This window comes from Sinocyclocheilus grahami, unplaced genomic scaffold, assembly GCF_001515645.1.
Source record: "Sinocyclocheilus grahami isolate Dianchi unplaced genomic scaffold, SAMN03320097.WGS_v1.1 scaffold249.1, whole genome shotgun sequence".
NCBI lineage: Eukaryota > Metazoa > Chordata > Actinopteri > Cypriniformes > Cyprinidae > Sinocyclocheilus > Sinocyclocheilus grahami.
This window is the reverse complement of record NW_015505428.1, coordinates 94,936-112,435: the sequence shown is the minus strand read 5'-3', so window position 1 is coordinate 112,435 and position 17,500 is coordinate 94,936. Positions and strand designations below refer to the sequence as shown.

Here is a 17,500-nt window from a genome sequence, read left to right as displayed (position 1 = left end):
TTTCAAAGTTTTTAAAGAGCATAACAGGGCACCTTTTATCAGTAGTATTTTGAATGCGTGTTAACATTGACCTGCGCTGTCTGAGCCCAGAGGAAGCGCACACACACAGCAGCAGCTCTCCTGAGTGCTGGGGAGAGTATGTGGATTGGCGTTGTCCAAAGAAGGCCTGTCCACCATCTGGCTCAGGAATGTGCTGCCCCAATCAAAAGGATTGACAGAGGCCTCTCTTTGTCTGAATGCTCTGTGCCTCCAGATAGCTATAAAACACCTGGATCAATCAGCGGGTGACAGCACAGAGACATCGAGAGAGAGAGAGAGAAGATCAGTCGCTGGCTGAAGCGTCTCACCTCCCTCCCCTGTCCTCCCTAACCCCCTCCCCGAGCACTTTGAACACAGTAATGTCTCTGGATACTGCAGCAGGCTGTCACTGGTTTGATCTCTGTCAGCTGAGTCTTTGAGAGGAGTTCACAGGGTCCTCAGTGGTCCAAGCAACAATCGGCCTGGACTTCTCTTTGTCTCTCTCTTCCGTTCAGTGTCCACTCTGACTGATGCTCAGTGTGCTCCGTGTTTAGCTGGACCTGTCTGCGCTGATGTGAATAGCAAAGCAGAATGATTAGAGTTGATAGAACAAACTCGCTGACTTGAACAGGCTGGGTCAAACCTAGAGCCAAAACGGATGGTGCTCCACAGGCCACAAATGTTCACAAATGTCCCCCCTCCCAACATCTCAATATATAAAATACTTTTGGTTATAAAAAAATGTTGTGGCCTAGAGTTAACTTAATATAGAGAGTTATTATAGAAAACAAAGAAGCAAGAAGATCCAGTCAATAAAATGTATTATATTTGGATATTGGAAAAAGTTCTAGACAATTTCAGATCAGTTTTATATTTAAAGTTATTTATATATTACTAGTCCTCGAATCTAATTGGCTGAGAGGTCTTTTCAGTTAAGTGCTGTATAATTTTACGAATACTAGTGTTTTTGTGTCACAGAATGTAGTTTTAAGAGTGTTTTAGCAGAGAATGTAGTTGTTTATTAATATTTGTTAATAAAGATAACGTCTATTTGAAAATGTGCTTTGACGTTTTGGGAGAAATCGGCTGTTCAACCCGCAGAGTTATATTTTTTATATTATTAACTTTAATGGTGTATATCAGAGTGCTGCCTTTGTTCTCTTGACTGATATAGCAACTAATGGCTACTGTTGTTTATTAAACCTTATTGTTCAATAAGTAATGTTTTATATAAATAGTAGTATTTAATAATAGTATTTAGGAAACGGTGTGTGTGTGTTCGTGATGGTGATTTTAGTTACATTATTCTGACAAGAGACTGTTCTGAGTGAGTCCACAGTAAAGACTTTTATATTGAAAGAGACTGAAACAGGGTTGTAAACAAGTAAGCTCTTTTCACTTTCAACAACAGCTTGTAAGACGCAGGTAACAGATGCAGTGAGCAGTGCTGTCATCAGAAATAACCCTCAACAGATGAAAGATAGTACGACAAAGATATCGCTTTCCTCAGCGGACATTCAGACTGATGTTTTATTGTGAATATGAGATTGAGCTGAAGAACGAATGCTGTATCAGATGCAGGTAATCACACTCTCAGTCCATCGCTCTCTCATCATTCAGTGAGCTTTTAATACAGTGATACAATAAGTGTTTAATAAAGCAATTTACTGTTCCTTGTCACTAAAGTTCTAAAGTAACGTTCTCGAATTAGTAACGGATCTTGAGCTCAGCTGTTAAACTGGCAAACAGATTTGAGTCCGTGGCGGAAGGAAGTAGTTCTGCATACAAAATGTTTTTTAAGACACTCCGTGGTCGTTTCTTATTTATTTACACATTTGTGCCGTCGAACTGTTGTACAAATGCAATATCACGCTCGTATATCGTTTTATATCAGCACATGTATGATTATCTATGGCACTCGACCTGAATCTCAGCTTTTTTTTTTTTTTTATAACTAACATTAACAAAGATGAATAAATACAGTAACAAATGTGTACATTAATTAACGGAGACCTTTTATTGTAAAGTGTTACCGATAATTAAGTAAACGTCTGAGAAGATCAGTATATTAATGATAAATCTCTCAGCTATTCAGCTGAAATATTACAGTATTACAGCTGTAACTAAGGCTTGTTCAACGTAGCCTGCGTGTTATTAGTATTCAGGCCTCAGGTCAGTAGCACACTGTTTCACTGTAATATCACCGATGCAATCCCATTGAGTAAAGCATAGAAGGGCCAAAGCCTGGAGAAAATTCAGACATTTTTATTATTTATTTAACCCTCTTTATGCCTCATGTGTAAAATGACAGCATTGACGATCATCAACTCAATGACATGTAAACCATTCAAAATGTTTATGAATCATTGTGTATAGAATACTGAATAAATAGTGTTATTTTTAGTAACGTACATCAACTAAATCTTTTTTATAATGCCATCACATTGATTAAACACATTTGATATTAAACAATGTCATTCTGCAGCTCAGAGTGTTAAAAGATTTGTGCATCTCTAAAGTTGCATATACATAAAAGGGTTTACATTTTACACGCGGTCAGTATGTTGATATTGTATGTTACTATGTCAATCAAAATGCACAAAATTCATGTGTACACTTTACAAATGAATATGCACTTTATGCATGATACGCATGCAAATGAGATGCTGGTCTTGAATGTGTACAGCAAAGTCTCAATACAATCAACTCCAAGAGTTTTTTTTTTTTTTAATTTTAATGCCTCTTATTTTACGTTTGGAAAGTTGCTGTCTAATAATGCCTATGATAGTGCACTGCCTGTCTTTCTTTGTCACATGTTTTCCAGCATAACCTTCCTGTACATTTATGGCAGGATATTGACAGCATTTTGAAAGCTAAGCCTTGAATAAGATTAAATCTTGTGGGTGGTGAAGAGGACAAGATGCTTTTAGTGTTTGCCGGTGACCTGATGTCAGCAAAGTTGGTCTGTGTGTGTGTGTGTGTGCTATTGTGTAAAAGTAACAAACACAGGAATCAATAGAGATGGCTGGAATGATGCTTTAGGATCTCAGCCACAGGTTCAGCCTATAATCATTCAGTAGTTTGGGACTGCCATGTCATCTGTCGCTGTGCTCTTATTGTTTTAAGTGTATGTCATTAATGTAAATATACAGTATGAAAAGTGCAGCATTGACACTGCTGATCTGTTAACTGGGCTCCTAATTGAGCTCTTAATTATTTAATTAAACAACATTAAGTATTACATAAGTTGTCAGACCCCACATTTGATGTTTCCATTTTCCTTAGTGTTCCTGCATTGTTTCTCTCTCTCTCTCTCTCTCTCTCTCTTTCTCTCTCTCTCTCTCTCTCTCTCTCTCTCTCTCTCTCTCTCTCTCTCTCTCTCTCTCTCTCTCTCTCTCTCTCTCTCTCTCTCTCTCGCTCTCTCGCTCTCTCTCTCTCTCTCTCTCTCTCATTTATCATGGCTTATGTGATAAATGACTGCGATACAATAGGCCTCATTCTTCAATGAATCATACATGTTTAGACCAAATGCCCATAAGTCAGCCTGGCTTGTAAACTGATGTCATAGCAGCAGCGATTTTGTTTAAATGATTGATTCAGAGTAATTTTTCAGCTTTATCAGGTTTTTTATTCAATGATAAAAAAAAAAGAATTGTTAATAAACAATTTTAAAAGCCCAGTCGAATAATACTTGACAGTAAATAAACAAATCAGGCAGCTACTGACCTGAACGAGTCTCTGTGCTGGGCTGCCAGGCAGTTATGATGTGGCGATTAATTAATCTACTTAATCACAAATTAATCACGCATCAAATTTGCACGATTAATTTGAAATTACCCACAAAAGACTATTATTGTGTTAAATAGACATTACAAAAATTAGGTTTAGAAAAATATTCAACATAGAATTTATTACACATAAACTTTAAGGCTACAATGCATGTGAATTTCTATTTAGATATATTTACAGGCCATTCATTGCAGCTCAGAGAAGGCATGCATGCGCTTACATTAAATTACTATTGCATAAATAATGCCATGAGATTGAGTATTAAAGGGATAGCTCACCCATTTATTTATTTATTTACTATTACTATTATTATTATTATTTTATGTTTTTATTATATATAATATTTTTTTTATGTTCCACAAAATAAAGTCATATAGGTTTAAAACGACATGAGGGTGAGTAAAGGATGACAGATTTATTTATTTTTTTTCAAATGATCACTTTTAATTTTTATGATTTTTTTTTAAATTACATGATACTCTAAATAAGAAAAACTGCCAGTAGATTGCGATAAATGGCGGTACATTCATTCATTCAATTCGTGTGTGTGTGTGAGTGTGTGTGTGTGTGTGTGTGTGTATATATATAGTTTATATATATATATATACACAAATGTGTATAATGACATGACTGACACCTCAGTCGGGGTATTGAAGGAAGAGAGCGCTGTACATTCACTCCCCCCACCTACAATCCCTGCCGAGTCCGACTCTCTAACATTAGGCCACGACTTCCCCGTCAATAGTCAGTACACTAAATCACATAAAATACAGTTATGCAATGTTGAAAAAGATAACAATCAGTTTTTCACTTTTAAATTCATCTTCTGCGAGACCTTGACAGCCGAGGTGTGAGGGAACACGGGTGCGGCCTCCCCACCTTCCCTCTCCTCCTGCCGGAGTCTTTCAGTGGCGCAGTGATTAAAGAGACGTCTTATCACACGATGCCATTGTGTTGTCCTGCCAGGCTGGCTGTCTCATTGGGACACTTAACCCCTCATCGCTAAAAGCTTTTGGGGTCAGCTCTGGTTCAGTCTCCACGTCGAGATGTGTATAATGACATGACTGACACCTCAGTCGGGGTATTGAAGGAAGAGAGCGCTGTACATTCACTCCCCCCACCTACAATCCCTGCCGAGTCCGACTCTCTAACATTAGGCCACGACTTCCCCGTCAATAGTCAGTACACTAAATCACATAAAATACAGTTATGCAATGTTGGAAAAGATAACAATCAGTTTTTCACTTTTAAATTCATCTTCTGCGAGACCTTGACAGCCGAGGTGTGAGGGAACACGGGTGTGGCCCCACCTTCCCTCTCCTCCTGCCGGAGTCTTTCAGTGGCGCAGTGATTAAAGAGACGTCTTATCACACGATGCCATTGTGTTGTCCTGCCAGGCTGGCTGTCTCGTTGGGACACTTAACCCCTCATCGCTAAAAGCTTTTGGGGTCAGCTCCGGTTCAGTCTCCACGTCGAGTAATGGTGGCTTTTGTCAAAACAAAGGAAATTCAAATGGGGCAAAAGCAGGCCAGGTTTCAGGTGAGAGGAAGGAAGAGCTCATCTAAATGCCCCTACATGAATATGGCACAAGACAGAGAGCGGATGCCTCGTTAGCACAACGTCAGTCAGCTTGACAGTCAGACATGAGCATGACTGCATTCGTTTGAGACAACTCACATTAATAAATGACCACAGCTTTCAGTGAAAACCTTTTGGGGGGATATTTATTGCAAGGAATGTTGTCTTTAACTAAAAAAGATTGCATAATTTAACAAATTAAATGGTCAAAATCAGAAAGGGCAAAGACGACATAATAATGCAGCTAATAATCACAGCTCTTGTGTATAATTTAGTCTATAACAGTTTGAGAATAGTTCAGTGATGATTATTTGCTTGTGCTTTTTCAGGCCATCCGCTGTACTCTGGTAAACTGCACATGTGAGTGTTTCCAGCCTGGAAAAATCCACCTGCGGACATGTGACCAGTGCAAGCATGGATGGGTCGCTCATGGTGAGTATCTCTCTCTGTGTGTGTGTGTGTGTGTGTGTGTGAGAGAGAGAGTGTGTGTGTGTGTGTGTGAGAGAGAGAGAGAGAGAGAGAGAGAGCGTGTGTGTGTGTGTGTGAGAGAGAGAGAGAGAGAGAGAGAGAGCGTGTGTGTGTGTGTGTGAGAGAGAGAGAGAGAGAGAGAGAGAGCGTGTGTGTGTGTGTGTGAGAGAGAGAGAGAGAGAGAGAGAGAGCGTGTGTGTGTGTGTGTGAGAGAGAGAGAGAGAGAGAGAGAGAGCGTGTGTGTGTGTGTGTGAGAGAGAGAGAGAGAGAGAGAGAGAGCGTGTGTGTGTGTGTGTGAGAGAGAGAGAGAGAGAGAGAGAGAGCGTGTGTGTGTGTGTGTGAGAGAGAGAGAGAGAGAGAGAGAGAGCGTGTGTGTGTGTGTGTGAGAGAGAGAGAGAGAGAGAGAGAGAGCGTGTGTGTGTGTGTGTGTGTGTGTGTGTGTGTGTATGTGTTGCATGATAAATAACAGTGAAGTGGTTGCAAAATGTTTTGTGTTTTAAGATTTTAAATTGTAGCTTTGTATAAAATGATGTAATCCTCTGAAATGAATCTGCACCAGAAGTGAGACAAAATAGAATTAAATGTTGTAAAAGTAAATGAGTCAACTGCATTAAAAGTGATTGAAAACTCATTGATCATAAATACAATAGAATCTGCCGATTAATTGCTTTAATTTAGTATTCATAGATTAAATTAGATTCATAGAGATTTTTTTTAATTGAAAACTAATTGTAATTCATGGGTTTATTATTCTATACATTTCAGAGATCTTAGATATTCATTAAATGCTTTAGGCTAATTGAGTAAAATCATTCAATTTGAATTCACAGTGTTGCTATTATGGTATATAAATATATACTTATTTAATGATATTTTATATTAAGATATAAGTCAGCCTTTCAGATGATTCTAAATGTTCGAAACACAAGTTTAAATATAAAAGTTGATTTAGTATTTTACATTAATAACGCTTTAATTAGCAAATGTTTCTATTTTAATTGCTGTAGCCCAAGAATGCAAGAATCACTAAGTGACAATAGATAGTATGACCAGGCATTCCATCCTTTAGTTACAAAAAAATGTCATTTAAAAAAAGCAAGAAAGGGGTTTTGCTTTGGAATGAATTGGGAACTTACTGTGTTTACAGCACGATACTGTGGTTACAGTGCAGCGTCACAAAGCAGCCGTTAAAGTCACGTGTGTGCGGTAGAACTTCATCTGTCTGATCGGTTGAATGAAATGACGGCTATGTGAGCAAGTAAACTCTTGATTCAGTATTCGAAGGACTTGCTGGCGAGTATGTTTGTGTGTGTGTGCAGGAGGGTTGGGTTTCACCCGATCCGTCTTTATCTGTCCTTTTATCTGGTCCCCTTCTCTCTCCTCTGAGCCCGGTGAAGTTATGGCTCCTCATAAAACTGCCTCTTTAGCCAGTCGATGTGCTCTCACTCGCATATCCATCCCCATTCCCTCACTCCTTCCTGCGCGCCTCTGTGTCTACATCCACACAGCTTTTAATTCTCTGATAACAGTCACTTATTTCATTATACCGAAAAAATAAAAAGTATAGAAAGGTCAAAAAGTAGCTGAGGTGCTGGTGAAAACATCAAATGAAAGAGATGACAGTCAGAAAGGGTAGAGTTAAGTCAGGAAAGACGGAGGGAGAAACAGACAGTCGGTTTCATAGAGAGACAAAAGAAAACACCTGTTGGGTTGGGATGAAAGGAAAAGAGACAGGCCTAAAGGGACCATCACAGGGGCCCTTCGCCTAGTTTTAATTTCACAGTGAACTGTCAGCCGCTATCCTTCCTCTCCTCCTCCTCTTCTCACTCCTCTCTGCCATAGAGTTCTCATTTTGTCTGTAGTGTTGGCAGCCATTCTGACAAGTAGTTCTTCATTTTTTATTATGTTCGTGTCTAGCAGGGTCTGTTGTCAGGCAAAGACGTAGTCAGCACAAAAATCATTCCTGGACTGAGAGGAAAAAACAGGTGTCACACAGACAGAGTCAGAGAGAGAGCGAGAGCGAGTGAGAAGAAAGAGAAAGGGATTGCATTGATGCCACTGTCATTTCTTCATACAAGCATCATTATCAAAGAGCATTTCGTTCATGTGGAAAATCAGTAAAAATAAAGAATGTGTGTGTGTGGACACAGTTCACAGTTCAATAACATGCTTCAAACCGAAGACAATACAGCACATTTATCTTATATCATGGGTGCCTTGTTACGACCAGCTTTGTGTTGCAGATTTAAAGCCTGAGTTATTTCACTGCCCTTTGATCATGAGCTCATGCACTTAAGATTTCTCTCTGATGTGTTAGCGTTTTCACAGAAGATGGTTAACATTTTATATGTGCATATCAATATGTGTGCACGCTACACTTTACATGCTAATATAAGAGTTCACAATTCAAACAAATAATTTAAGTGGAGCACACATATATGTAAATACACTTCCAATGTAATGCATAGTGTGATCACGTATTTAAATATAAGCCTTCTGATGAAGGTTAGTTTGGTTAGAAAATCTGATATAGTATGCGTTGAGCATTTAAGCAATGATACTAATTGTGTGTGTTTTTCTGATTGTAGCTCTAGACAAGCTGAGCACACAGCATCTCTACCACCCGACGCAGGTGGAGATCGTGCAGTCCAACGTGGTGTTTGACATCAGCAGTCTGATGCTGTACGGGACGCAGGCGGTTCCTGTGAGGCTGAAGATCCTGCTGGACCGTCTGTTCAGTGTTCTCAAACAGGAGGAGGTTCTGCACATCCTCCACGGCCTGGGCTGGACCCTCAGAGACTATGTCAGAGGCTACATACTACATCTCTCTCTCTCTCTCTCTCTCTCTCTCTGCCTCGCTCATTCCCATACTGTCTGTTCTATGCCTGTTCTTCTTTTTGGAGCTGTTTTCTTGTTATTTACCTGCTCGCTCTCCCCTCGACCTCATCTGTCTGTCAGTCTGGAGGCAGAGTGTTGAGCACTGTTAATCAGAGCCTTGACACATGATGTCACAACCCACGGAAGGTGCCAGCAGGAGCGTGTGCGCAAGAATCTTAATTCTACACTCATAAATATTTCATGCAAAAAAGACAAGAAAGAGGTGTGGAAGAGAGAAAGAATGAGAATGAGAAAAAAGACAAAAGTGATTGTTTATGTATGCATGTGCACACTAGTGCATTTGTGTGTGTGTATATATAACCATACATATATATATGTGTGTGTGTGTGTGTGTGTGTGTATATATAACCATACATATATATGTGTGTGTGTGTGTGTGTGTGTGTGTGTGTGTATATATATATATCCCCAGGGATTTTTTAAAAGCAGAAATTAAAATATATGTTTCTAATTTCAGTGACTTCTCTAGCACATTCCAATCATTTGGAGCAGCAAATCCAAAAGCAGAGCGGCCATAAACAGTTTTCTTTTTAGTGATAATCAAAATAATATGATTAGATGATCTGATGTTGTGTACGTTCTAACATGATGCTGCAACAAATCTTGGAGGTATTTAGGTGACAAGCCTAACAGTACCTTTATAGATAAAAATTAACCTGTCCTGTCTAATTTAAAAGAGAATATAATTCATGAGGATGTGTTCTGCAAGGAGCATTAGTAATCAGTCTAATAGCTCCGTGATATAACATATCTAATTGTTCTGGAACACCTTGGCATGCATTTCTATTCACCACATTGCCATCGTCAAATATCAGTAAAATAGTGGTTTCAACAAGGTATTTCTTGGCTGACGTGGTAAACGTAGATCTATTTTGATACAAGAAACTAGATTTAACTTTCTTCTGAATATGAATTATATGATCAGTGAAAGTTAAAAAGCTATCAAGCCAAATTCCACGATATTTATATGAAGACACCACTTCGAGTTTTGACCCATTCAAGGATTGGTTGGTTCGTTCCAAACCACATTACCTTTGTTTTCATGCTGTTCAAGACAAGGTTTAAATTATTAAAACTGTAAATATATTATAACCTTATCATATGATGGTCCTATAGAGTAAAGAATGGTTTCATCTGCGTATAGGTGAATATAGGTTGTCTTACTACAGATAGCCTGGGGAATACTATAAATAAAAACTGAAAACAGGGTTGAACCTATCACGGAGCCCTGAGGAACACCTTTGTTAACAGTTAGTGACTCAAATAGTTGTTGTTCAAGACAAAGTTAAATTAGATGCACCAATACTATGTAATCTAAATAACAGAATGATGATGAACTGTATCAAAAGCTTTAGCAAGCTTTTTTGTTGTTGTGTAAGTGTTGTGTATCTAAGGCATTAAATATTGTTCATAACATTTACAGCTGCTTTAATGCAACTAAATGATTAACTGTAGATATAACTGCTGTAGATATAGATAGATTAAAAATATATGTTAGAGGCTCAAGCTGTAACAGATGCACCAACTTTAAAAAAAGAAAGGATCTAAGGCATCTAGGCCAGCAGGTTTTTTGGGTTAAATGTATGTAATTCGAACCAAACCTGTGACTTAGTAACTGGTCATAGGGAAAAACTACAGGGTAATGTAGTCTGAATTATTTTTGTATGTCTTCATTTTTTCATATGCAGCCTAGAAACATGATTCTCAAATAAATTGCTTGCTCTAATAAAATGCTTGTTTAAAAGATCTGCTAATTTAGCTTTATCTGTAACAACAATATCTTTGTTTTTAAGTGAAGCAGGCCCTTGTGTTTGTAAAAAAATATTCCCTAGTTATTTTACAGTATTTCAAAATTAGAGAGTTGCTTTTTGTAATATTCAGATTTTGCTTTCCTGACAGTACACTAATTTCCCCATGTGTGGGTGACAGATTAGCAGTCAGTTTGGAGTGTTTTGTGTCTGGCAATCACATAGTGCCACAGTGGTAAAGCAGTGTGATGTGTTCTGTTCTTTATTGAGTCAGAGTGTTCACGGGTCATTGTTAAACTCTGAGTTTTATGAATAATCCCCTTCTGCTCTCTTCACTCGCTCTGTTTCCTTCCGTCTGCTGTCGAGCTGTCTCCCAGATAGCATACCTGTCACCACTAATAAGTCAACAACGCTTCTCTCAGAAGTCAAACCCGTGGCTTGTCATAGTTGTCTCTGGTGCAGTTATCATCTGCTAGATCACACACACACACACACACACACACACAATGGTGATTTCCTCTTGGTGAGATTTTGCTGTGGAATCTTGACGCTCTACACTTCAGATACGCCAGCAGTGTACCTCTCCTCACTGCTTTTATTTCTTTACCTCTTTCTCTCTCTCCTTCTTATTCTCTCAGAGAAAATGTTTCCACTCTTAACATTTTTTTTAACATCTTGAGAAGTCTGTTAGTGGGAAAAGCATTCCAAAATGCACAAATACATAATCAGTCGTATAAATATATGGCATTCGTCTGTTCCCGTTCCCATTAATGCAGTGACAGTCAATTATTTATCGCTATATCAATCACATAATGCTATATCAATAATACTTTTCCCCCTATTGTATGATATAAAATTCATACATACTGGTAAAAAATGTATAGCCTGAATGCACTGTACGTCACTTTGGATAAAAGCGTCTGCTAAATGCATAAATGTAATTTTTATTTAATTTTTAATAAATTAATAAATAATAAATAATTTAATTTAATATAAAATTAACATGGTTTAATGTGAGGCACACATAATTTCAGAGTAATTATTTTTAATTATGACACATGCATATGCTTTGCGTACCCTACAATTTTAACCATACAACAAACAAGCAAATACATACATACTGAAATAAAGGCATAAATATTGTTTCAAAACAAACAAAAACTCACTTATACTTCATCAGATCTGATAGAAAATAAAATAAATTACAACTGAATGACCTCAATTGAATTATTCCAGAAAACACAAATGCATAAAAACTGCCTGGAAACATAGATGTGTTCATCTACTTTTATATTCACAGCAATAAAAGATCATATAATATATAATGAAGATAATTTAATATAATAAAGACAATATAACTATTTAGTTGGGATACTGATTATTCAGCCAGTATCAGACTGAACCATTTAAACAAAAAAACAAACAATCAAACAAAAAGGATAGAAAATAAATGAATTTTAGGGGGATAAAATAAGTCTAAATCTATTAGGGAATACTGTGGAATTCTGGAGAGTAGCATAGTAATTATATTTAAGTCATTAAGTGTTTATTGTGTTGATAAGTGTTAATTGTAAGTAAAATTGATAACTACAATAAATGCATTCACCGTATTTTAAATGTATTGAAGTATAGTTGTAGTAAAAGCACTCTTTGTATTTTTTTTCACTTTCATTTGTAATATATAATTATGTAAATATGATGTTAAATTTGAGACATCGATACTGAATGGAGTGTGTGTTCCTTTTTAGAATCAGTTTCTGAGAAGGTGAATGAGCCTCCAGGAGTCGCAATGGATTGCAACATTGTTTAATTTTTCAGTTTTGCAGTGTGTGTGTGTATATATATATATATGTGTGTATATATTCAGTATATATGTGTGTGTGTGTGTATATATTATTGTGTGTGTGTATATATTATTGTAATTTATATTATTTATAATATTTTCAATACAAGCATATTTACGTAAAGAATAAAAACCATGCACCGCAGAGTAACTTAATGCAAGATTAATGCAAGAATTGCAGTCTGAATGATCCATCGAGTGAATATGATGATCAGTAGAGAATACTTCGGAGTATACTCTCAAATGGGAGTAGAAGAGCATGCACATGTGCATTTTTGAGCGTGCGCTGGCTGCCAAACTCTTGCCTGCTGGCTTCACGTGCTCCTTTGTTCTTTTGCTTTTGTTCTGATCTGTTGTCCGAATCTTGACTGCTGATAACTGTGTGCACTTCTTGGGCCCTTCAGAAAAGGGAGAGAGAGTGTGTGTGTGTGTGTGTGTGTGTGTGTGTGTGTGTGTGTGTGTCTGTGTGTCTGTGTGTGTGTCTGTGTGTGTCTGTGCATCTTTCTAGGCATCTCCTGTTAGGATGTGGGGTGATGTGTGAAAAATGGACGAGAAGCCTGAGAGTGCCTGCTCACTCCCTCTTTCTAGTCTCTTGCCAGCACCCTCTCCTCTCCCTCATCCTCTCCCAGCTGTAAGATGTAAGCTGGAACACCAGCCTGACAGAAATGGAGACCAGATGCCTGTATTTCTCCGCTGTCACTTGGCTGCTCCCCAACAGATGGAATTCTGATCAGTCTGGGCTGTCTCTTGTTCTTTTGGAAAGAGTGAGTGAGGAGGAGGAGTACGGGAAAGTGGAGGAAGGGGCCATGGCAGCCAACTTGTGGATTCGCCCCAGGCTAAGCGACATTCCCAGTAATGTTCTTGTCCTTGTAGAACATTCGGCTTCCGCTGGCTTCCTTTAGCTCTTTTATGAGAAGCAGTGTCTCTGACTCTGACATAGATTCTAGGAGAGCCAGATGGAACTGCTAAGCAAAGCGAACTCCTTCCTTGCCGCGTCCTTTTCTCTCAGCTTTCCTTCAGCTCCGAAACCCCCCACAGCATTCATTTACCCAGCCCCCCCCTCCCTCAGGGACAGAGCAGGGTGTCCACACAATGAGCCTATTTTATTCAAATAAACCTGACATCTGGGTTCAGTATGCTTGGCCCATCTTGCATAGCGCAAAGGAATTTGTAGGGGCACAACCCATCGTGCTTCGGTGAGGCACAATATGCTCCCTTCCTGATACATTTAATGAAGGATGTCCTCTAGCCAAAAGACATGATTTGATTAAGAGAGGAGGTAACAGACCCCAGAAAACATCAACCACAAGCTGCCTGACAGTCATTACACAGACAAAAAAACATCGCACAGTAGCCCTTCAGTGCCATGAGCGTGTTTAACTCCAGCATATGTGCTCAAAAGAGCACGCTGAAAATTCCTAGCCTTTATTCATTTTTTAAATGCATGCAATTTTTAGATGTATTACTGAATAAACATGCAATTATGTTTGCATTAAATGTTTGGAGTTTTTCCCCTGAAAGCATGTAGGTTTGAAATGTTTTAATGACAGTAAAAATTGCAAGTGAATCAGAGCACATTGTTTTAAATCGTCTTTTAAATATAATGAGATAACATCGTTTAAACGAACAATCAGATATACATATCATCAGTAATTTAACTGAGAAGAAGAACATTTTATTAATAAAAGAGGGTTACCTTATAGAATCATTCCTTTATATAATCCAATATGTTGGAAGAAATATATTGGCAGGCATCAGTGGTTCCAGGTTTGGCCTTATTAATTTGTGCTGTTGCACACTCATAAGTCACTATTTTAAGGAGGCTATGAATCCAATATTTTGTATTTTTTTGCACACACGTGCACAAGCGCGTATTTTCAACTCTCCCCAAATACAGAAGCTTCAATTATCTTCCATTGCAATCTGTTCGAGGCAGCGCAGAAATTTAGTCAGTATTTCATTTAAAAAGAGCATTTAGTGAACTGTGCTAGTGGTGCATAGAATTTGCATTGCATTAGACGAACATGACAACGGTCTGTGCTCCAAAACATAGAGTCAGTGCAAGTATTTTCAGTCAGTTGAATTCAAACCTCAGTCTCGCTCTTTTTTTCTTGCTCTACATTTCGCCTCGCTCTACTTCTAATCACTCCTGAGAAACTTCCATTTTAGGTAGTCTAGCACTGTTCAGAAATGTTGGAATTGATCCTTAACCAAAGCTTTTCTGCACCACATGCCTCCTGACGCCCCCTCCCCGCTTCGTGCTCCGTCCCATCCCTTTACCTCCATCTCCTCCTCAGACTCCCACCGTCATCTAACCTGCTCTTTGTTATCGCTGGCTAACGCTTCGTCCACGGGCTCTGTGGAGCCATAGTGTTTCTGAAGGTGGAATTCTTGCATATGGTTATGATTTCAGTACGTCAAGCTGGATTTGAGTTGGAGTATGAGGTAAAAAAAAAAAAATCTAAGTAATAGCATAAAATGTTTACTAATGCACAAGCATATTCATGTTTGTGAGCAATATTCACAGCATAAATGATCAGCAGCACTCCTCTCACACGCACATATTATTTTATTTGAAAGCTGGAAACATCCGGTCCCTCAGCTGATTGGTTAGGAAATATACCATTCTGATGGTATAATGATGGTAAGTTTTTTTTTTTTCTTTCTATATTTTTCTGTCTGATGCCTTTCATATCTACCACAGCTGATAGTCGCGCACTCGTGTGCTGTCCTCGGTCAGCCGCTCCAGGATGAGATACGTGGTGTTTATTGCCTCAAAAACTTTTCCAAATCACACACTTTCAGCATGAATAGGAATGTGCAGAGCTTTCTCCAGGTATTATAGACATCTCTGGTGTTCACAAATCAGTGGTGTGTGCACTTAGAGAGGATCCCTGTACTATTTACAAAAGTTAAAAATATCTCTTTCAGCTATAATACTGTTATACTGGATCTCCATGTGCGGGAGTTCAAATTAAGTTCTGTCCTAATAAAGGTTTCCTGTTGTTGTATAGTATAGTGTGTAAATAATATGAAAGCGGTCATTTTACTGACCTCTGTGAAGACAAGACATGGTCTGTGTAGCCGCACTTTCGTGGGCATGACTTTAACTTGCCTTGTATGCTAATTAACTATGTATTTCTGCTTATTTCACTGGCCATTTAAACAATACAATCTCTATAAAGAAATCTCTGGGGTGTGAAAGCTGACCGTTAAGGTTCATTTATATAATATTACAGATGTAGAAAATCTATTGAGCTCAGTTCCCTGGTGATAAAAGAGTAAGAGTTGACTTAAGCAGCTTAGTAACGCCAACAGTTAATCGGTTACTATTAAGTGGGGAGGCAAATTGGAATCAATTCATTCAGATTTGCAGAATGAATGTGCAAAATGAGCCATGAAGCACAATACTCAATGATTCTCTCTCTCTCTCTCTCTCTCTCCCCGGGTCTTGTTGTTTTTCTCTGTTTCTCTGCCTCACTGTTTGCAGTAGGTAATTGAGGCTCCATTATGGCCGCCTCAGCGTGGTGCTTGCGTGATTGTTAGAGTATCGTTTAGAAGCTACAGGCGGCGTAATGCTCTGCTAGGCCTGTGCAAACAGCGGACCAATGTGAAGAACACAGCACAGTGCCTCACTGCTCCTGAATGAAGGGTCACTGCGGTATTGAGCACTGACCACACTGACCAAGAAAGGAGATCCGTGTGATGCTTGTAGTTTTACACAAAGGTTTTGGGAGGAGGATTTTTTAAAAATCGCAAATAGTGGTTGAGTATTGAAAATGGAGTCCTAAACTTTCTAACCATACACAGTTTCTCAAGATTAAATAAAGTCTCATGGTAATAACATTTATTTTTATTTTGCTCTTCTCAGTGGTGGACGAAGTACACACATCAAGTACTTGAGTAAAAGTATAGATACGTATAATAAAATATTACTCCAGTAAAAGTACTCAGTTTTCAATTTTACTCGAGTGAAAGTACAAAAGTACTTGATTTTTTTATGTACTTAAGTAAAAATTACTGATAGATGAATATTTATTTTGCAGTTTTATATAGGCTACTTTTATCATTTAATTGTATATTAGCATACTTTCTTTATAATCCTATACTGCTCAGAATACCTGAGGTTTTACCAAAATAACCAATAAGGAAATAATGCATATAATAAGGAAAATATCATTAGATTTTCATAATGATTTTTTTTTTCTGAAACCTTGTCTGTGGTGTAAAAACACCCCTGGCCAAATGCCCCCAGAGGGCATCACTTCCCACTTTGATAATTACTGTAGTTACCATGTTCTGAACATCACATCCTTTCTTTTCCCTCAGATGTAATCTAGGTGGTTGAATAAAAATATTTGGCTTTTATTTTTTTTAATTACCTCAATTTAGCACCAGCAAGCTCGTTAGCTAGACAGTTAGCATCAGCTAACGTTGACTTATTTTCAGCATGGTTATAAATAAACATTTCTATTTGTCTACTCGGCTAGTTGATCCAGATACATAGTAACTTAGGCTATGTGTGCTGACAAACAATATAAAAACAGACGTCACATAGGGCTAAATGCATAGCATTTTAGTAAAACTGCTAACGTTACAGCAGCGGGGAAGATGAATGTGCATGAGTTATTTGATTTAATCTGTGTTACTTTTATGCTTTTTTAACCTAAAATATAGAGACACTGATGTTAATGTGTCTGCATTCAAGCATTTCAGTGGGCTTAAACAGATCACCCTTTACAGCAGATTTAACGTTAGTTCACAAACATCTGTCAGCTTTGACCTAAATATGATTTTCAGTTACAATAATTAATCCTAAAATTCGACATTAGTAACTTACTTTTAGCAGCGTAAGACTCACACGCGCTCACAAGATCTCCCGGTTCTTATTTGTGAGTTCAATTCACTGGAGCCTCGCACTAAACGGATCATTTGAATCAGTGAGTTGTCGACTCGAGAACAGCTGCAATCGGATCATTCCAATTCGATCGTTTGGTGCGATTTGTGAACTGATTTAACGGGTTCATTGAAAAGAATCAGTTTGTTCATGAATCAGACACCGCTTCTGCGTCTTGGAGCACGTGATATATAAGGAGTAACGAAATGTTTTATGAAATGTAGTGAAGTAAAAAGTACGATCTTATGCTTTGGAATGTAG

At 38.2% G+C, this 17,500-nt stretch overlaps 1 protein-coding gene across 1 annotated transcript in view; it reads left to right on the top strand.

Moving 5' to 3' along the window:
• LOC107598241 (zinc finger protein basonuclin-2-like) overlaps nt 1-17,500 on the top strand; it is an 82,391-nt gene that overhangs the window by 38,092 nt on the left and 26,799 nt on the right. Inside the window, exons 2-3 of the mRNA XM_016289521.1 lie at nt 5,715-5,817; nt 8,442-8,675. Coding sequence (XP_016145007.1) covers nt 5,715-5,817; nt 8,442-8,675 — 337 coding nt within the window. The remainder of the gene's footprint in view (nt 1-5,714; nt 5,818-8,441; nt 8,676-17,500) is intronic.